The 23,308-nt window shown below is 34.5% G+C and overlaps 1 protein-coding gene across 20 annotated transcripts in view; it reads left to right on the top strand.

The window, feature by feature from the left end:
- Positions 1-23,308, top strand: part of CCDC91 (coiled-coil domain containing 91) — a 355,144-nt gene that overhangs the window by 257,262 nt on the left and 74,574 nt on the right. For all 20 annotated transcript variants that reach the window (XM_016923731.4, XM_016923726.4, XM_016923727.4 and 17 more), the window contains 3 exons: positions 2,694-2,786; positions 2,883-2,951; positions 5,023-5,199. In XM_016923731.4, coding sequence (XP_016779220.3) covers positions 2,694-2,786; positions 2,883-2,951; positions 5,023-5,199 — 339 coding nt within the window. The remainder of the gene's footprint in view (positions 1-2,693; positions 2,787-2,882; positions 2,952-5,022; positions 5,200-23,308) is intronic.

Here is a 23,308-nt window from a genome sequence, read left to right as displayed (position 1 = left end):
CACTTCTTTATATTTTTTATAATGAGCATATATCAGTCTTACAAAAATCAAAATACATTGTATTGAAACACATGGGTTTTGAATAGCCTCTTGTGAATTATTTGTTTGCTTTACAAATTATCTATGTTTAATTTTAAGATCTAAATTTTGGCTGGGCACGGCGGCTCATCCTGTAATCCCAGCACTTTGGGAAGCTAAGGTGGGAGGATCACATGAAGCCAGGAGTTCAAGTCCAGTCTGGGCAACATAGAGGATGAAGGAAGGAAGGAAGGAAGGAATAAAGAAGAATGGGAAGGGCAGGGCAGGGCAGGGGAGGGGAGGGGAGGGCAGGGCAGGGCAGGGCAGGGGAGGGGAGGGAAGGAAAGGGAAGGGGAGGGGAGGGAAGGGGAGGGGAGGGGAAATTTTCCCCTTGCCATGAAGTATCTTTCTGAATCATTTGTCCTAATACCAATTGCAATTTGTTCAGGAAACATCTTATTTTAATAATAGTAGTAGTCTGAAATGACAAAATCGGAAGCATAGATTACTCTTATTCTGTTACAGCCAAATGGAAATGAGGCCTTACTTGACATACGGATTACATTATATAGCTTTTAATTACTATAGGTAATAATGAGGTATAATGTACTGGGCTGCTTTTAGTATTAGATAATTACTACTACTGATAATGATTATATAGGGTAGGATTATTGTTGAAATAAAGACCTAGTAACTTACCTAGCCTCTCTAAGTCTCAGCTGACTCATCTGAAAATAAGAAGAATGTGGAAGAATTCGGCAGTTTGTTGTGAGAGTTTAATGTGGTACTACTACATATAAAGCACTTTCAACAGTGCCTGGAACCTCAAAAGTGCTATTATTATCTATAAGTATGAGAAAAGCCAGTAACCTAGTTGTATTTTCTCAAGTGAATCTGTGATTTTACTTAGGATATATTTCATGTAGGACGCTTCTTTCAAACAGTAATTTCAGGTTTGTTCTTACACAAACAAGCTCAAAAATTGTCTTCTGTTGTAGGATACTGTCAGAATTAAGAAATGACATTCAGGAATGAATTTTATAAACATTACATTGTCATTTTAGCTAATGTACCCTCTTCAAATTTAGTTTTTATTGGACCACTTAGGAAATTTAGCCCACTTATAATGAATTACTTAGTGATTTCTATTAGTTTGACTTCTAACATTACCAGTTCTTTTTAAGGAACATTTGTTTTCTAAGTTATTAATAACTCCAAAAATTTTATTCTGTATTTTAATTCTAAACATTTTTGTTTTATTTGTGTTATGTTTACCTCTTCCCAAGCCTAAATTGAATATTTTTGGTCTCATACAGTTTTTAAGTCTAATTATTTGCCTGGTATAATATCTTTGTATATTTTCTCATACAGGGTTATTTCAAATAGGGTTAGGTATTGTTTCTGATCCTATGAAATTCTGCGTGCATCTAGATTTACAGAGAATATAAAATTAAAATCTCAGTTATTAATACTTATACGTTAATTATGTGGTAAGTCTACTCATTTGTTAATTAGCTGCCTTACATAATTTCATATAGTACCCATAATTTCTCAGAGTCATGTAATGATTTGTATCACAGTTTGGATTTGTTTTTAAGGAAAAACACATCTTTCGTGTGATTTTACTTACTCTCTTGAAAAACATAGATGAAAAGTATCATAATTAAAAGCAGGAATAACAGATTATCTTAAGTAGACATGGACTGTTTGGTCACTTACTCTCAATATAGACTGTCTCCCTAAAAATGTTTTAAATAAGAACAACTTTAAAAGACACAAATCTATTTTAAAATATTGGATATCCAATGAGTTTATATTTAAAGGAGGCTTGGATATAAATAGCATTCCAAATCTGAGAAAATATCTTACTTGCCTTTAATAACTGAATGAAAAATATATGAGTAGCAATACATATTTTTTAGTTTTGTTTCCACATCAGTGCACTGTTCTGGAACAGTATTTGGCTCATCATTATTGGAGATACTGAGGCTGCAAAAGTTGAATATTCTCAGAAAGGTCTATTGAAACATCAAGTGCTTGGTCCATGGTAACTGGTTGATATGTGAGCTTTTTCTGTAGCACATCAAAATAAAAATAGATACATTAACTTTATACACATTTATATTACCTGTTACATAATATTTCTTGGACTCATTTCATAGATTTAGTTTTTGAATCTGTGGTAAAATCTTGAGGTGACAACAATTAATAAATCTTCAATTTTTTTTAACAATGCCTTACTAGGAACACAAATAATCTATGATGATAGTTGTTCATCAAGCAGATATTTTATATTTCTCAGTTATCATCTAATTGCTTCATTGCTTCTGTTGCTGCAAGCTAATAATAATCATTTTAGTGAGTAATTTTTCCAAATTTAATTTTGGAAAATACATCATTTTCTGATTAATTTTTCAATTTTGAGTAGTTGTTCTTAAGTTAGATTTCTTGTCATATACTCTGTTGAACTTGGGGCTAAGAAATGTATCTTGGCTGATTGTAGAAAGATGAATTTAGTGTTTTTTTTCTCCTGAACCTTCGTTTTAGGGAACTTCTCATTTTTTCCTTTTGTAATTACATCAATTTTCTGGACAAATGAATTCTACCAGCTAGTCTCCTTGTTGGCAGATATCTGTCTCAGAGCCATAATATAATTTGCTTATCATTCCTTGTAGCATCAGAGGCTCCTTGAAATGCTAGATACAGAGAAGGAACTGTTAAAAGAAAAAATAAAGGAAGCTTTGATTCAGCAATCTCAAGAACAGAAGGTAATACTTTAACTGTGCTCAGAGTGTAGAAAGAATGTGTTCTGTTACCTCAAATAATACATTTAATGTCTTTCTAACTGTCTTATCATTTGACAGGAAATATTGGAAAAGTGTTTGGAGGAAGAAAGGCAAAGAAATAAAGAGGCATTAGTATCCGCTGCAAAGGTATTTCCTTCTGTAATAGTGGGTTGCTTGTAAGTAAGTGGAATTAAAAAATGGAATATATTAATAGTATTCTCAATCTTTTATATAATGTTTCATTCCATAAAAATCGTTTTTATTTCTTTTATTTACTTTTAAACTTAAGATATGACTACTTATATTCTTATTAAATTCACATCACACAAGATAATGGTAGCATTGAAATGCTTTACAATGTAGGTTATTAGTTACTTGTTATAAAGAACATATATGTTGCAACACTAATATCCACCTGCTATTTGTTGCATCTAATTAGAGGTTGTGTGTGCATCTGTGTATCAAGGTAAGTAATTTTTAAAGCCAAGTTTAAAATAACTCATCTAAATCATGTATTCATAGATATAAAATATACACACACCAACAAATACACTTTTAACACTTACTTTTGAGTTTTAGATTTAAAATTAAATTTAGCAAACAAATATTGAATGTCTCATATCTGTGTATCACTATGCCAGGGTTAAATTCAAGGGTGACTATGATTTTGTCTTTTTCTTAAATAATTTGTAATCAGATAAGAAAAATACTATTTATATACCAAGAGGGCAAGGAGGAATGCACTAAATTATTATGAGTATGTACATCATATATCTATGTCATAGAAGTTTTTTTTAAGCAATAAATTACTTTTGAATTGAGCCTGAAAGGATGGCTAGCATTCTGAACAGAGTTTGAATTTTATTCCATAGGATAAGGGAGACTTATTGACATTTTAAAAACATGTTTGTGATCTAATGGTAATTGACATTAAGTTTTGGGAAAGTAGAGGCAACAAAAGCTAGAGGCAGGGAAAGAATTCATAGAATGCATCAAAAGTCTGGCTAAGAGATACTAAGTGGTAGAAACAGACCAGTAGTAGTAGTTTGGAAAGGAAAGAAATAGGCAAATTCTAAAAATATGGAGAAGATGGAGTCAACATATATGTTTGATGTGAATAATATAGAAGGTGGACAAGTTGTATACTGCTAGAGTATGGATTTAAGAACAAAATGGAAAGTAGCCCTCTTTCTTTGGAATAGAGTTTGAGGTGATTTAAAGCAAAAAGTCAAATTTTAGAAAACTTGTATCTGTTTTCCAATATGTATGTTCCTGATGAGATTTATGGTAACATTAACAAATGTGATTTTTAAATTATGATATACAGAAATGTGTCAGCATCTGGAGAAGACAGGTAACTCAGTGAATCAATATTTTTCACATAAAAATGTTAAAAATTATGCATCGATAAATGATTCATTCAGATTGCAAGAAAGGACTGTAATATAATAGCATGAAAATTTCATTTGACATAATTTTATTTTCATTATGACACCTAACCTTTAAGAACTAGTCCTTGTCAAGTTCTGATGTGAAATCATCAAGAATATCCACAATTATCTAAACTGGCTACTAAATGCTCAGTTTTTCCTACTACCTATCTGTGTGAGACTGGGTTTTCTTTATATACTTCAACAAAAAAACATCATTACAGATTTAACACAGAAGGAAGAAATAAGAATTAATTTAGCTGTCTTCTGTTAAGTCAGATATTAAAGAGATTTACAGACACATACAGTAGCATTTTCCTTTTTTAATTTTAGAAAGTAGTTGTTTTTCATAAAATATATTATTTGTTAATATCAATGCAGTCAATTATATTAATTTTAAATGAATTAATAATTTTATTTTTTCTTGAATTTCTAATATGTATTAATACATATGATCAACATAAACAAAATCTCTTTGATATCCTCAATAATTTTAAGATTGTAAAGGGATCTTTAGACCACATAGTTTGAAATCTGCTACTTCACCCTAAGGCCTGATTTCTTTGAAGATTAGAAATGCCATGGAAATTAAGTAGGAATATTTGTATAAAAAAGAATAATAGATTTTATTTTATAGCAGTTATTTACTATGCATAAAAACAGCAATGTTAGAACTAAACACTATAGGATCAAAGTTTTTTATCTTTTAGGTTAACCAAGTCTGTTACTCAAGAAATTATTATGCAGTCAGTCTTTCAGATTTGTTCTGGTCTTTATTTATTTTGAAGCTTGAAAAAGAAGCAATGAAGGATGCAGTTTTAAAAGTCGTAGAAGAAGAAAGAAAAAATTTGGAAAAAGCGCATGCTGAAGAAAGGGAATTATGGAAGATAGAACATGCAAAAGATCAAGAAAAAGTATCTCAGGAAATTCAAAAAGCTATACAAGAACAAAGAAAAATAAGTCAGGTTAGTAATATTAACTGTTAGTAAATATTTACTTTTTTTCTCATTTTTCTCAAAATGAAGTACCCTTACTCTATCTTTTATCTTACTTAAAACAACCTTAGTAGATATTTATGACTTTTTAATTTTTAATTTTCATTTTGATGTTTATATTTTGAATTAATCATTTTTAATATTTTAATGTGCTTTCATCTTTCTGATATTGAAAACTTAGTAACTGACCATTTTACCCTTTTACTTTATTTTCTAAAAGGTCAAAACAAAATTTATGTTTAGTCATTGCAAATATATTAACCTTTCTGTGTTGTTTTTCCTTTTCTCATACATAGAGACACATACGCACACATGCACACAGACTCAATCAATACAAAATAATATATTTGTGTAGAAAACAATTTGATTCAATTAATTTATAATTCTAATTTGTAAATCTCTATACCTATAGTTGGTAACAATAATTAATAAAACCTCACAAATATTCCCTATAGTCTCATAAAGATACATAATGATCAACAGGCATGACCTACATGCAGAATAACTTTTGATTGTTTATCTGACAATTAAAAACACTACCTTAGTTTGTTTTTCTGTAATTGAATTTGCACGGTTCTATTTTACTTGAATTAGTCTTTTTATATATATATAGGCAGAAGTACTTAAATAAATCTTCCCTTAAGTATCAAAAGCAAAAGAATAACATTCATAGAAGTCTAACATGTTCAAACTGTTAAATATACTACAATTGTTCATTCACATTATAAATGCAGCTAAAATGACTAACCTTTCAGATCAACCCAGATTTTTTTTATGACTCATTAATCTTAATGAAGCCGTAAAAAGCTCAAAGTTTTTAATATCCAAGATAAAAGTTATACTTTTAAAAGATGTCACTTGTTTATTCTCAGGAACACACAGTTACCCATTTATTACAAAAATTAAACAGATCTGTAGGTAGCATCTATGTTAAAATAACAGTAGTACAGTAGCAGATCTTTTTTTTTCTTGCGTTTTTTCACTAAAGCAATATTACCTTCTAATTCTTACGGTAACCTATCAATAAATATATATTGAGTAACTATTGCATATAAAATGTTTGTCACTTCAGTTGGTTGGAATTTCAGGCCAGTAAGGTCAAATTCACTGGCTAAGTTCTTATTCGGGAGAGTTTATTTAAATTCGTTTTATGACCCCGAACATTCCTGTAACCTCACATAGATGTGGGCCATTCATCACTTGAATTGGGTAAGAAGGCATGAAAAAAATCGGCACATATTCGTCATCCTAATGGAAAAAAATATATTTTAAAGAGCACACTTCTCTGCTGATTTGTCAAGAGTCTACAAGAAACATGCAGTATATGATACACTACTTTGAAATTTGTCTTCTATAGGTTCAGAATATGGTGAAGACAATCTAAACATGTCTTGAATAAATTATATTAATTTCCTTACAAATGTTTGCACGTTTTGCTAGAAAGTCTCTGCCAAGTTAAATTATATATCTCTGTATCATTTGGGTGGATTTCAGGACATTTATTTCTTTGTTTGGAACGTTATTCCTTATTTATTTTTCTTGACTCTATATGTTGGTTTCTATGCATTAGAAATAACAGCTACCTCTCACAGTCTTCATTGACTGGCCTTGTACTGGTGAAGAACCACACCAATCAACCTAATCAGAGATTTTGTGGGCCTCTCAAACCTTTATGCTAATCCAAACTGCTGTGTTTGTTGTTGGCACCCCATAGCTGTCTATAGTACATGGTGTTCCAATGCTTGCAGATAGGTGAGACAGGAGCCAGTCTCCCAGGAGCCCCTGGAAAAATTAGAACTTTGGACATGTAGTCCAACTCTTTCCCTCCCTAGGGAGAGGCTGCAGTCTGAGGTTTTTTGCCATCTTTCTTGGACTGAGCAGGAGAGTAGGCTATAACAACTGTTTGCTTGTTAATTTAAGCTGCTATCTTTGTTCTCACAGGCCCCCAGGCATCAGTAGTATGCCAGGTCCTGTTACTGCTCTGAGATAGGTAAGACAGAAGCGAGTAACCTGGGCAGTTTCTAGAAAGGTTGGTTGGACATGTGATCCAACTTTCTTCCCACCAGAGAAGTTGAGAGCTGTGGGTTTCCTTTGATCATATGGCACTGTACTGGGGATAGGGATTGTGGTGAGAGTTAGGTCTTGAGTTTTCCTACCAGTTTCAGTATAGCCGGTTTCATGCTTGCCCAGGGTGAAGGACCGTTTCAGTTTGTCTCTGGATTTCCCACAAAGGGTATTTGTGCATGCGTCGTTGTAAATTGAGTGTTTCCATGGAAGGACAGAGGATCCAGGGTTTTCCTATTTCACCTCTTGTTGACATCATCTGGTATTTTAATATTTTTCTAAATTCCCAAGGTAAAGGAAAAAGTAAATGAATAATGTATCTGATTATAATCATTCAAAAAAATGAAAATTATGCTAGTTGTAAAATACCAGCTACAAGAAAAATAGGCATGTAGAAAACATGCAGTAAATATCCCTGAAGAGTATACTTCCCAGAAGATGCTTTTTATGACTTAATTGTATTTGTTGTCCAAAATTTTCAAATAAGTTTATAGATATCATTTATTAATTAATCATATTAGTTTCCTAGGAAAAGCCAATTGGAAAAACTAATATATTACTACAGATTGGTTTGTATAAAGTCCCATGAGCTTAATTAATTACCCTAAATTAGTTTCGTTGCAAGACTAGAAGTATAATTTATAAATAGACTTTACCCCTGGGCTACTAGTGATAGGAATCTGAAATACTGCCTCTTCATTCTGTACATACCCTGGAGGATTTTAACCGAGTTTCACATTTATAATTAATGTCCTTGTTACTTCTTTTAGGGAAAATCCCTCAAATAAAGGGCATTACAAAAGCTGACAGATCATTATCTGATAACAATAAGGGAAACAATAATAGTTCCCCATGTTCAAGTTTCATTAAGTTGCCTTTATTCTAAGCAAATATATTAAGTTAGTTTAGCTAAAAAGGTATTTTTATGTTTTTTTTTTCTTTGTAGCTTTGCCTGCAGAAAATAATAGCAGTAAGATAATAGCAGAACTGGTGGTGGTGGAGATGGCAATAATTAACAACATTGACTATCATTAATTCAATTCTAAGTGCTGAGCACTTTTCTAATTTTTTTAGATGTTTTATGTCAATTCCTCACAATGACCTTATGAAGTAGGTACTATTATTATCCCCATTGTTACAGATGGGGAGACTAAAGCTTACAGAGATTATGTAACTTGTTTTAGGCCATGTGACTTTTTAGAGGAGTCAACAGTCAGTATTCAAATTCAGGCAGTTTAACACCTGAGGCCTTGTATTTTGCCACTACTCTATTCCATCTCCCTGTGTTCTCATCTTAGTATAAAGTACAGATTTATGTCATTTATCATTTAATGTTTGAAATGATCCTAGGAAACTGATAGATAAGTTCTGTAGGCAAAACTTTAAGAAGGTGTTATTTTTATGTATTGTCCATTCTGTAACATTTATGGCGCCTCTGCCATGTTTTGGCACTGTTACACGTTTCTGACACACAACATTAAGCAAGATAGTCAAGGCCCCTGTGCTTTCACAGAGCTTACATTCAAGTTGGAAAAGAGCTATGATAAGCAAGATCATGCCGTGTGGTGCTGTGGGCTAGGAAGAAAAAATTTGGGGTTATATATTTAGCTGATAATGGTTGTAGGGGATTTCTTTAGACAATATAGTTAGGAAAGAAGCCAAACTCAGTAAATTTTCATTTCATATAATTCAATTTATATGAAATTCTAGGGAAGACAAAAGTGATATGAGAGAAGACACATCAGTAGTTACAATAACTGAGGGCAGGGGAATTTTTTGAGGGCGATGATAATGTTTTATGTCTTGATTGTGATAGTGCTTATATTTGACAAAACGTATCAAATTACACACTTAATATTTGTGAAAATTATATGTAAGTAATACCTTAATAGAGCTGATTTTTAAAAAACAAATGACTATCAGAATAACTGACTGGATGGATGGTGATTTTGGATGTAATTTCATTTACTGAGGTGAGAAAAGGTTAAGTTTCATGGGGTTAAAAAATCTAATTTGTGTGTATTAAATGTGTGATGCTTATTCATGAGCCTAGAGGAAATGTTGAGTAGGCAGTTAGAAATATAGAAATGGAATTCAGGGGAGTTGTCAGGCCTGGAGATAGAAATTTTGGATTAATAAGCATATAGTTGTTATTTAAAGCCAAATAAATAAAAAGGAAATAATTTCTAGATAGGGTTCTATGACATTCTTTTATGGATTGTGTCCATCTTCTACCTACAAAGAATATGGCCACTTTAGATTAACTGTAAATAGTTTCACACGTAACAGTTGTACTTCAGATGAAATAATGAAAGTGTTAAAGTTATTGGTGCTGTCTGTGTCACCCTGTAACCCATGATTGAGTAGCCAGGCATTCATCCAGACTTTCTAGGAAGCTCAGGTCACCACTACGAACAACAGCTTCTGCCACTTTCTGCTGAGCCCCAGCCTAGATGCGGAGGCCAGTGCTCATTCTGTCTTTTAGGTGTTTGGCAGCTAGTTGGGATACATAGACCTGAAGAGCCTCTCTCCAGGGACCTACAAACTGTTTTGAGTTTTAACTGAAGGGACTGACTTTTTAAAAGCTTGGAAGCCGTTTTTGAATTCTAAGGTTTAGGTCACTTCACAACACTCAAATGTTCTTTTAAAGAAAACTAAAAAGCAACCATAATTAATAGCAGTTAATATCTTTCTTTGTCTACTAAGTCACAGTAGAAATTAGGAAATGATCTAGTATGGCAACACAAAAACATTGTGCAACTTAAGCCACTTCAATTATTCCTGAGAAATGAAAAGGGAAAAATCAGCTTCTGCTTTAGAATTTACCTCCAGATTTCCTCTCTGCTAGTACTGGCATTTACTGAGGAGATAAATGTTAAACTATGACAGAAAACCGAGTACCTAAGGATTGTGGTAGATAATTCTCAGAATTTACTTGAGAGATGTTTTCCTTTGGCCTTGATCGTAAGTTAAGACTAAGTCTTAGTGTTGATTGTAAATTGTACTTTTTTTCGGAGATAATAAGAGGAAAATTTATGACCCTGGCTTATTGATTTTCATATTAAATTAATTCTGGGTCACTTAAAAGTCTTTGTTAAGTAAAGGAAAAGACGTTTGTTATTGACACCAAAGTAGGCAAAAAGAGGATAGTCATTAATTTTGCTGTTCTAGCAAAGTCCTGTAAAAGAACTCCAGTGCACACAGACACTCAAACTATGTCTGACGTTGGAAGCTCTTCATGATAGTTTATAACCACAGCCACTGTAATTTGGGGTTATGTTTTCCCGAGAAGCCACAGACATTACAATCAGTGGTCAAATTTTCCTTAAGAAATTTAGTACTGCCACCTGACCCTTCTTTTAAAAAAGGAAATAGCATTTCTATTTTAGCTTAGCAGGCTATTTTCACAACCCTGAAATTTTTCTGTGCTGACTTCTTTAGTTTTGATTCATTCATTCATTTTAAATTTTTTATTTACAATACTTTGATAATAACCTAGATGATAATAAAATCATAATGACATTTTAAATTATCAAATGTATCATATCTATAGAGAAATTATACCTTTTCATCTAAGTCCTTTTTTCCTTCTATTATATTTTTTTCAGTTATAGTCATTCAGTGAGATGTCTGTAATACAACATCTGCCAAGTTCTTCAGTCCAGAGAATGAGAATTCATCCTAGATTTTCCCTTTTGTCCTCATTTGCACACCTTTTTTTTTTTTTTTTCTTTTTTTTAAGATGGAGTCTCACTCTGTCGCCCAGGCTGGAGTGCAGTGGTGCTATCTTAGCTCACTGCAACCTCCCCCTCCTGGTTTCAAGCAATTCTTCTGCCTCAGCCTCCCGAATAGCTGCAACTACAGGTGCACACCACCACACCTGGCTAATTTTTGTATTTTTAGTAGAGATGGGGTTTCACCATATTGGCCAGACTCAAATTACTGGTCTCAAACTACTGACCTTGTAATCCACCCACCTCACATCTTTTTAATTATCAGAACCTTTCCATTTTACCTGAAAAATAATCCTTAAACATATACACTTACTTCAAACCTGTTATCTTTGTCTCAATATTCTTATTGCTTACCTTGACCTCCTATGTAGACTTCTTTACCTCCAGTTTTGTGCCTTTTCAACTTGGAGCGAAAAATGGATATCATTCTCCCACTTTAAATTCTTCCAGTGCCTCCCTGTAGCCTATAAGATAAAAGATAAGATAAAAGTTCAAACTACTTAGCATAAAATATACATCTTTCATTGACCTGGTCTTTACCTGTCTAGCTTTGCTGCTGCTGCTCTGTTTCACATTTCATGCTTTTAGAACCAAATGGCTGGTACACATACACATAGTGGGCTATTTTATGGTCTTGGGCCTTGGTTCATACTGCACCATCAGCCTAGAATCCCATTGCTTCCTGACTGGCAAAACCCACTCTTATTTCATAATTCTTCATTTTTACCCTCCATAAAACTTTTATTTCCTCCATGCAGATTAAATCAAGTGCTCCTCTTGAGCATTCAGTATATAACTGTACCACTGCTCAGCCATATTATTATAAAAAGACCTGTTTCTATGTCTTCTCCAATAGATTATGAGCACCTTGAAAGGAGGAGCTGAGTATTAACAAACTGCAATAGATTATAATATATAGCACCAGCACTGTTTTAAGGAGACATACTAATCTTTAAAAAATCAACTGGGTCTCCAACAACACAATTTGGCTCTTAGAGTTTTGGTAGCTTTTAATTGGAACATTTTACCAAGATTAGAGTTATTTAAAATAGTGCTTCGGATGTTATTATCCCCCTTTTAAAGAAGTATTCATCACACTGTCAGTTGGATGCCAAACTGAACTGATTCTTATTATTGTTACTCAATGAAAAACTTGGAAAATACTCTGAGAGGTCAAGGATAATTACTTTCAGCTTCAGAAAAATGTTTACTTTGAACGACTAGTATATATTTGCTCTACAGTGATGAATGGCTGCATGAATACAAGTAGAATTTTTAGGTCATAGTAAAGTAGTACACTCTCTTTCACTGGTCAAACGGAAGCATTACATTCAACTATACCATTCATGTAGATTCAAAAGATACCATGTTTTAAAAGAGACATTTCCAAATCAGAATGAGAATGTCTTAGACATTCATTTGTACCTCCTCAGCATCTATTCCTCTGTTCCCAATGTGATAGTTTATTTTTTAGCGATGTGGTTTAGAGGAAATTTAACCTACTTTCTAATTTACATATAGGTACTTGTTGATCTAGGCTAATAATTATTTTCCATCCCCATGTTCCAAGGATGCATACATAATTTGAGCCAAGCTCTTCAGACTCAATTTGAGGACTTGCCTCCTCAGGTATATAAACTCTGTTGTTCACAGTAAGAAAATGAGGAAATCTTTAAAGCTGTTAGTAATTGTCTTGGGACCATATATGTAGAGCTTTTGAGAAAATAGAAACAACATCATTGGCAGAGCTAAGAACTGAAGAAATTTGCCTCCTGATCACATTGTTTGCGTACTAGATGGAGCCCACTCTTAAGTTCATTTACGTTCTCTCATATGAGACTGTAACTGCTTTTTTTCCCCTCAAGTCATTTGTGCTGAATTTTCCGTTACTTGTGATCAAAAGAATTTTAACTGATTGTCAAATAAATGTGCTAAGGAGTAAAGAGGGTTAGATTTGAGTCCTAGCTTGTGACTCATGTAATTTTGACCAAGTTTTAAAAATGTATGAGGCCCACTTTCAGATCTCTAAATGGGATTAATAATACCTGCTTTGCATAGTTATTGTGAGGCCCTTAGAAACGAGACAAAAAAGAAAGATAATAGATTGGTGAAAAAGCTTAGAAACCATAACTATCATGCAAATGTTAGGTGGTATTGTGACAAAGCAGGAAACCTTGTCAAATACTATTGAAGGAACTGAAGCTTTTAGCCTTGAAAAGAAAAAAAAGATAAAGCCACATTCTTCACATATTTGCATACTATATATACACATGTAAAAATATCAAAGGAATATTATATGTAGATATAAATATATCTGTGTGTGTGTGTGTGTATATATATATTTTTTTTTAACTTAGCTGGAGAGGGACAGATAGAAGAAGTAGGTGAAAATTTTTAGCTCACTGCTGTCTTTTGGTCTCTTAACCATGGGGATACATTCTGAGAAATGCATCATTGGGAGATTTTGTAATGCAAATCTCATAGAGTGTACTTCTAGAAACCTAGGTGGTACAGCCTACCACACACTTAGGTTATTTAGGTATAGTCTGTTGCTCCTAGGCTACAAACCCATACAGCATGTTACTGTGCTGAGTACTATAGGCAGTTGTAACACAATGGTAAGTGTGTATCTAAACCAAAAAAAAGAACAGTAAAAATACCTGTTATAATCTTAAGAGACCAATGTTGCATACACAGTCCCTCATTGACAAAAATATCATCATATGGTGTATGACTGTACAAACTGAAACTATGAAATCACAGTTGATCTAGCAAAATGTGCATCGTTTTATCCAGGATTGATAAGATGAATTGGGTGGAAGGTTGAAGAATGTGTGTATTAGAGAATATAATCTCTACTGTCCTTTCTACACTATGGATATCTGTTTCTGTTCCTGTATTATTATAGGTGCAGGGCAAATTCCTACTTCACAGATTTGCACCCAATTACTAATATTTCAAAAATCTATCATTTTTATAATTTAATTCTAAAAAGTTCTTTTTTCTGAAATAATTACTGTAAAATCCTTTTACAATACATTTAAAATACTTATATTGTTGTTTTATAAGCTTATAACTTTGGTTAAGTAGCCTAAGTTTTCTAAATTTCAGGGTATACATGCCTCTCAAAATCATCCTGAGGATCGAATGATAATATACCTGACCATTTTGTTAACTTTTAACCTAAAAATGTAAAGCATGACTTTTATATTTTTATTTTAATCCTTTTTATATTCTATTTCATTTAGCTCTATGTCTTTCACTCACATCTTTGTTGGGTCACAGAGTCTTCAGTACCACTAAATTGCTAATAAGGCAGCATAAATTCATTTCATTTACTTAGCACAGTGCCTGGAACATAGTATGTGTTGTTCTTGCTAGGATGGCCACTGTTGTTGTTTACTACTATTATTATTACCATGTTATTTACTGATGTAATTTTCACATCTAGCATAGTGCCATGCATAATAAGCAGCAGGTAAACAGATGGTTACTGATGATTACCAAAATGCTGTAGTTTTCCAAACTGTGTATCAAGAGAGGGTGCTGCAACGAATTCATAAGGATGCTGCAAGTTTTTTTTTTTTTAATCAGAAGGTAATGCAGCAATACTTGAGCTCTTGAAACCAGATGAACTACCAGCTTGTCGATATTTGTTTATGTTACATTTCTTTGTCTTTTATTGTATCTTTGTGAAGCTGGCATTTTGGATGTTACTGAGATAAAAAGCAAATACTATGCAAAAACCATTGTGGAACAGAACATGAGAGTGTTATTATCCCATCTTATTCCAAGGGTTAAGAAGTTGTGCAATGCCTAATATATACAAAATTCTCATGAGTAAGGAACTATAGTTAAGGATGAAATAAAAATAGTTTCCTTTCAATTTTTATATATTATCTTTTCAAATGGCTAAGTTATCACCTACCTAATTAATATATGGAACAACTAGGTATTTCTTTTGGCCTAGTAGGAGCATGAAAAAAATTACTGAGACAGCAAGAGAGCCATAAACTAAGACAGTTGTAAGAAGCTCTAATCTAGTGTGTACCCATAGAATAAATTGCTCTGGGAGACACAAGAAATGTAATACGTAGTCTCTACTGTTAAGTAGATTTTCTTTGAATTGGGGAAACAAATCCACATGTTCATTATGATGAACTGTGCATCTGCAGTTTGTACCTGATACTATCGTAGTATTCTAGTCATAAAGACTATGCTATGTCATAAATATAGTCTGTGGTTTCAAAGGGATATCCAGTTGGTAAGACAGACAAGTAAACTGATTATTATAATTTTGAGCTACAGAGTGCTTTGAGAGTGATAAAATATAAGGTATTCTATGAGCACATTTGAGGAGTACTAGATCTACCCACATTGTGATGTAGAAAGCCTGGAGCATTTCAGGAAAGGCTCCTAGAGATGATGATACTTAAACTGAATCAGGAAGAAGGAGAAGTAGGCTTATTAAACAGAGGAGAAGGATGAAGAGAAATCATTCCAAGCTCAGAGAGCATGGCATGTCCGGGAAACTGCAGTATTTCCTATATACATGACATGAGTATTTACTATATACATGAAAACATGGTAGCTTCTACAGAAGTTGCAAGTATGAATGAGACTTTCTCATTGTTTTCAAAGATATTACAGTGAACTACAGAAATATGTCAAATTTATAAATTGTTCCAATTTGAGATCGAGTGAAATATTACAAAGTACAATATGTTAAGGCAGTTGAAAACACAGAGATGGAAATGAGCACAGTGTTTGGTGGATATCAGTTTGACAAATCGAAATGTTTTTTGGGACAGTATTATAAAACAGAGATGGAATTAATATACATGAGCCAATTATGAGAACATTGAAGTCAAAGAGACAAATTCGGATTTAATATTATCACAAATGGAATGCTACCAGAGGCTCCACTGGCACAAAAAGGACAAGAGCTAAATATTTTTTATGGAAGATGAACTGGACAGCCTTAAATGTGATGCACAGAAGCAAGAAAAAGTCTAAACATAAGAATACTCTTTAGAAGTTGCTGGAATACTTGACATGCATGAAGAGGGCAGCGTAGCCCACATGATGGCAGTTGAAAAGGTGAAGAAAGGACAGATAAACATTTTGAGGGGAAGACTGAACCTGGTGACTGGAAATAGGATATGAAACCAAACATGTCTCTAAGACTTGACATTTTGGTGACTGACAACATTTGCTTCTGATAAATATAATTCAGCATGTCTGTCTCTGGGGGTAATAATAAAAATTGACCATTTTGGGGTAATCCTGGTCAGAATAACAATAAATGAACAAAAAACTTTTTTTTGAAGAAGTATAGCAAGATGGTGGAATAGAAGGCTTCACCGACCATCCTTCCTGCCCGGACACCAGTTTAACATCTACACAGAAAAAGCACCTTCATAAAAACCAAGAAGCAAGTGAGCCAAATACTTGATTTTTACTTTATATTGCTGACAGAGACACTGAAGATGTAGGCAAAACACTCTTAAATCTCTGACACCACCCCTCCCCATCCAGAGGGTGTCTCTCTGCCCTGGGGAGGAGAACCAGCAATTGGGAGGCATTGACTCAGTGCTGCCCTTGTTATACCAGAAAGCAAAACCAGACCAAACTTACCTGACTCCTGCCCACTGAGTGAGCATTTAAATCAGCCTTAGCCAGAGGGGAATCACTGATCCTAGCAGTCAGTAGGAACTTGAGTTCCCCCAAGCCTTACCACCATGGGCTAAAGTGCTCTGGGGCCCAAAATGAATGCAGAAGTCTAGGCCACAAGGACTGCAACATCTAGGCGAGTCCTAGCACAGAACCAGGCCAAAAGCCAGTGGAATGGCGGTGCATGCAACCTACTGAGACATTAGCCAGGATGGCTGAGGTAGTGTGGCATCACCCATCCCCAGCCCCAGGTTGTACAGCTCCCAGCTCCAAAAGAGACCCCTTCCTTCCACTTAAGGAGAGGAGATGTAACAGTAGGGAGGACTTTGTCTTGCATCTTGGATACTAGCTCAGCCACAGCAGGATAGAGGATTGGTCAGAGTCACGAGGCCTCCTTTCCAGGCCCTAGCTCCTGGGCGACATTTCTAGACATATCTTAGGCCAGAAGGGAACCTGCTGCCTTGAAAGGAAGGACCCAGTCCTGACAGGATTTATTCCCTGTCAACTCAAGAGCCTTTGGGCCCTGAATAACCAGCAGCAATACCCAGTTACTATACCAAGGGCCTTGGGTGAGCCTCTGAGACTTGCTGGCTTCAGATGAGGCTCAGTACATTCCCAGCTGTGGTGGCTAAAGGATGAGACTCCTGCTAGAGAACGGTAGAGGGAAAAGTAAAGGGGACTTTGGCACCTCAGATACTAGCTCGGTCTCAGTGGGGTAGAGCACCAAGTAGACCCCTAGGGTCCTCAGTTCTAGGACTTGGCTCTTGGATGACATTTCTGGAACAGCCCTGGGCCAGAGGAGGAGTTCATTTTCCTGAAGGGTGAGTCCCAGCCCAGGCAACATATGCTACAAGCTAATGGAAGAGCCCTTGGGCCTTAAGGGCTCATCAGCAGTAATCTGACATTACTTTCTGTAGGTCTGCAGTACTTCACATAGGCCTGAGGTGCAGTAGCCATTGGGTGAGGCTCCTCTACCTTTGGAAAGGGGAGGGAAGAGTGGGAAGGATTGTACCTTGGGGTTTGAGTTCCAGCTCAGCCATAGTGTAATGGAACACCAGGTAGGTGTCTACAGTTTTTGACTCTAGTCTTTGGCTCCTGGACAGCACACCTCTGGACCTGCCTGAGGCCTAAGGGAACTCACTACCCTGAAGGGAAGGACATAGGCTTGGCCTGCCTTGCCACCTCCTGATTGTAGAGCCCCAGGGCTTTGAGCAAACCGAAGTGGTAGCCAGGCCTTGGGTGAGACTTAATGCTGTGCTGGCTTCAGGTCTGACCCAGCACAGTCCTAGGGGTGGTGGCCCCAGCTCTAGTTGGCTCAGAATAGAGAGAAAAACTTCATTTGTTTGGGAGAAACTAAGGAATGAGAACAAGAATCTCTGCCTTGTAGTTTGGAGAATTCTTCTGGATCTTGTCCAAAACCATCAAGGCTGTACCTCTATGAGTCTACAAGAACCACAGCATTACTGATATTGGGGTCTCCCCTAAAGAAGTTCCAGCTTAGATTATAACATCCAAGTTCCTTTCAAATATTTGGAAAGCCTTCCCAAGAACGATGGATACAAAAAAGACCAGACTGCAAAGACTAAAATAAATACCTAACTCTTCAATGCCTAGACACAGACAAACATCTGCAAGTATCAAGATAACCCAGGAAAACATGACCTCACCAAATGAACTAAATAAGACACCAGAGACCAATTCTGGAGATACAGAGATATATGACCTTTCAGACAGGGAATTCAAAATGGCTGTTTTGAGAAAACTCAAATTCAAGATAGCGCAGAGAAGGAATTCAGAATTCTATCAGGTAAATTTAACAAAGAGATTGAAATAGTTAAAAACAATCAAGCAGAAACTCTGGAATTGAAAATGCAATTGGCATACTGAAGAATGCATCAGAGCCTTTTAGTAGCAGAACTGACAAAGCAGAAAAAAAGAATTACTGCACTTGAAGACAGGCTATTTAATAGCAGAATTGATCAAACAGAAGAAAGAATTACTGAGCTTGAAAACAGGCTATACACAAAGGAGACAAAAGAATAAAAAACAATGAAGTATGCCTCCAGGATTTAGAAAATAGCCTCAAAGAGGCTATTGGCCCTAAAGAGGAGATAGAGAAAGAGATGGGGATAGAAAGTTTATTCAAAGGTATAATAACAGAAATTCCCAAACCTAGAGAAAGATATCAGTATCCAAGCCCAAAAAGTTTATAGAACACTAAGCAAATTTAATCCAAAGAAGACTACACCTCAAGGCAATTAATAATCCAACTCCCAAAGATCAAGGATAAAGAAAGCATCCTAAAAGCAGCAAGCGAGAATAAACAAATAACATATAATGGAGCTCCAATATGTCTGGCAGCAGATTTTTCAGTGGAAACTTTACAGGCCAGGAGAGTGTGGCATGGCATATTTAAAGTGCTGAAGGAAATAAACTTTTACCCTAGAATAGTACATTCAGCAAAATTATCCTTCAGTCATGAAGGAGGAATAAATGCTTTCTCAGACAAAAGCTATGGGATTTTATCAACACAGGACCTGTCCTCTATAAGAAATGCTAAAGGGAGTACTTCAGTCAGAAAGAAAATGACCTTTATGAGCAATAAGAAATCATCTGAATGTGCAAAACTCTCTGGTAATAGTAAGTACACAGAAAAATACAGAGTATTGTAACACTGTAACTTTAGTGTGTAAACTTTTATCCTAAGGAGAAAGAATAAACAATGAACCAATCAAAAATAATGACTACAAGAAGTTTTCAAGACAATACAGTAAGTTATAATAACAAAAAGCTAAAAACTGTGGGGATGAAGTTAAGGCAAAGTATTTTCTTTTTCCTTGATTGCTTATTTGTGCAAACAATTTTAAGTTGTTATGAGCTTAAAATAACGGGTTCTAAGATAGGAGGAAGAGGAGACTACAAAACAACCACACACAAAGAAAGACCAGAGTATGCCCTTATTATCAGTAATGACATTTAATATAAATGGACTAAACTCTCCAATCAAAAGCTATAAACTGGCTGAAGGTATTTTAAAAAAGACCCCTTGATCTGTTGCCTATAAGAAACACACTTTATGTATAAAGTCACACAGAGACTGAAGAAAAAGGGTTGGAGAAAGATATTCCATGCCAGTGGAAACCAAAAATGAGCAGGAGTAGCTATGCTTAGACAAAATGGATTTCAAGACAAAATTATAAGAAGAGACAAAGATCACTATATAAGGAAAAAGGAATCAATTAAGCAAAAGGATATAACAGTTTTAAGTATATATTCACGCAGCACTGGAGCACCCAGGTATATAAAGCAAATATTAGAGCTCAAGAGAGAGAGAGAGAGACTCCAGTAAAATAGTAGCTGAAGACGTCAATAGCTCACCTTCAGTATTGGACACATCTTCCACAAGGAAATCAACAAATCAACACTGGAGTTAATCTATACTATAAAGCAAATGGATCTAATAGGTATTTAGAGAGCATTTTATTCAAAGGTTACAGAATTCACATTCTTCTCCTCAGCACATAGATCATTCTCAAGGATAGACCATATTTAAAAAGTACAAAATAAGTTTTAAAACATTTTTAACAATTTGAATAATATCAAGCATCTTCTCTGACCAGAATGGAATAAAACTAGAAATCAATAACAAGAGGAATTTTGGAAACTACACATATACATGAAAAAGAAACAGTATGCTCCTCAATGATCAGTGTGTCAATGAAGAAATTTCAGAAGGAAATTGAAGCATATTATGGAAACGCAACATACCAAAACCTATGTGATACAGCAAAAGCAGTACTAAGAGTGTAATTGATAGCTGTAAGTGCCTACATCAAAAAAGAAAAATTTCAAATAACAATGCATCTTAACTAGAAAAGGAGGAGCAAACCAAACTCAAAATTAGTGAAAGAAAAGAAATAATAAAGATCAGAGCAGAAATCAATGAAACTGACATGAAGAAAACAATACCAAAGATCAATGAAACAAAAAAGTTGAGTTTTTTGAAAAGTTAAACAAAATAGACAGATCTTTTGCCAGACTAAGAAACAAAGAGATGATCCAAATAAAATCAGAGATGAAAAAGGAGACACTACATCTGGTATCTCATCTAGTATCTATACTACATCTAGTATCTCCTAGTGGCTACTAGGAGCAACTATTTGCCTATAAATCAGAAAATGTAGAAGAAATTGACAAATTTCTAGGTACATGCAACCTACCAAGATGGAATCATGAAGAAATTTAAAGCCTGAACAGATGAATAAGAAATAAGGAGGTTAAAGCTGTAAGAAAAAGTCTCTCAGTAAAGAAAAGCCTGGAAACCTGATGGCTTCACTGCTGAATTTCACCAAACATTTAAATCAGAACTAATACCAATCCTTCTCAAACTATTCCAATTAATAGATGAGGATGGAATACTTCCTAACCCATTATATGAGGCCAGTATTACCCAATATCAAAACCAAACAAAGACACCAAAAGAAAGAAAACTACAAGCCAATATCTGTTAAATATTGATGCAAAAATCCTAAACAAAATATTAGCAAACCAAATTCAGCAATATATTAAATGATTATTCATCATGACCAAGTGAGATTAACCTTTGGGATGCAAGGATGGTTAACAAATGCAAGTGAATTAATGTAATTGATTAATGTAATTAACATTGACCAAATGGAGGACAAAAACCATTTGATCATTTCAATCGATGTTGAAAAAGCATTTGATGAAATTCACCATTTCTTCATGATAAAAACCCTTAAAAAACTGGGTATAGTAGGAACATACTTCAATATAATAAAAGTTATATATGACAGACCCTCAGTGGGTATCATACTGAATGGGGAAAAACTGAAAGCCTATACTCTTAGATCTGGAACACAACAGGGATGCCACTGTCATCACTCTTATTCATTGTAGTACTGGAAGCCCTAGCTAGAGTAGTCAGACAAGAAAAAGAATAAAAGGCATCCAAACTGGAAAGGGAGAAGTCAAATTATTATTATTTTTTTGCAGATGATTTTATATTTGGAAAAAACCTAAAGATTCTACTGAAAAAACTATTAGAACTGATTTCAAAATTCAGTAAAGTTGCAGCATACAAAAGTCAGTAGCATTTCTATATGCTAAATGAACAATCTGAAAAAGAAAACAAGAAAGTAATACCATTTACAGTAGGTACAAATAAAACTAAATGTTTGGGAATTAACCTAACCAAACAAGTGAAAGAGCTCCACAATAAAAACTATAAAACACTGATGAAAGAAATTGAAGAGGACACCAAAAAATGGAAACATATTCTGCATCCATGGATTGAAATAATAAATATTGTTAAAATGTCCATATTTCCCAAAGCAATCTGTGGATTTAATGTAATCTCTATTAAAGTACAAATGACATTCTTCACAGAAATAGAAAAAAAAATCCTGTAATTTATATGGAATCACAAAAGTCTCAGAATAGCCAAAGCTATCCTAAGCAAAAAGAACAAAAACTGGAGAAATCACATTACCTGATTTCAAATTATATTGCAGAGCTATAGTAACCAAAGCAGCATGGTACTGGCATAAAATCAGACACACAGACCAATGGAACAGAATAGAGAACCCAGAAACAAAGCCACACACCCACAGTGAACTCATTTTTGACAAAGGTGCCAGGAACATATACTGAGGAAAAGACAGTCTCTTCAGTAAATTGTGCTGGGAAAACTGGATAGCCATATACAGAAGAAGTAAACTAGACCCCCATCTCTTGCTGTATACAGAAGTCAAAATGGATTAAAGACTTAAATCTAAGACCTCAAACTATGAAACCACTTCAAGAAAACATTAGGAAAGCTCTCCAAAACATTGAACTGGGCAAAGATTTCTTGAGTATTACCCTACAAGCACAAGCAACCAAAACAAAAATGGACAAATGGGATCACATCAAGTTAAAAAGCTTCTGTATGGCAAAGGAAACAATCAACAAAATGAAGAGACAACCCACAGAATGAGAGAAAATATTTGCAAACAACCCATCTGACAAGAGATTAATAACCAGAATATATAAGGAGTTCAAACAACCCTATAGGAAACAATCTAATAATCCAGTTAAAAAATAGAGAAAATATTTGAATAGACATTTCTCAAAAGAAGACATACAAATGACAAAAATGCATATGAAAAGATGTTCAACATCATTGATCATCAGAAAATTGCAGATAAAAACTGCAGTGGGATATAATCTCACCCCAGTTAAAATGGCTTGTATCCAGAAGACATGCAAGAACAAATGCCTGGCAAGGATGTGGAGAAAGGGGAACCCTCATACACTGTTGGTGGGAATGTAAATTAGTACAACCACTGTGGAGAAGGGTTTGGAGGTTCCTCAAAAATCAAAAGTAGAACTACCATAGGATCCAGCCATCCCACTCCTGGATATATACCTGAAAGAAAGAAAATTAGTGTATCAGTGAAATACTTGCACTCCTCTGTTTGTTGCAGCACTGTTTACAATAGCCAAGATTTGGAAGCAACTTAAGTGTTCATCGATAGATGAATAGGTTAAAAAAATGTGGTACTTATACACAACAAGTACTATTCAGCCATGGAAATGAATTATGT

Source organism: Pan troglodytes, chromosome 10 (genome assembly GCF_028858775.2).
Source record: "Pan troglodytes isolate AG18354 chromosome 10, NHGRI_mPanTro3-v2.0_pri, whole genome shotgun sequence".
In the NCBI taxonomy this organism is placed as follows: Eukaryota; Metazoa; Chordata; class Mammalia; order Primates; family Hominidae; genus Pan; species Pan troglodytes.
This window is presented reverse-complemented; position numbering and strand designations above follow the sequence as displayed.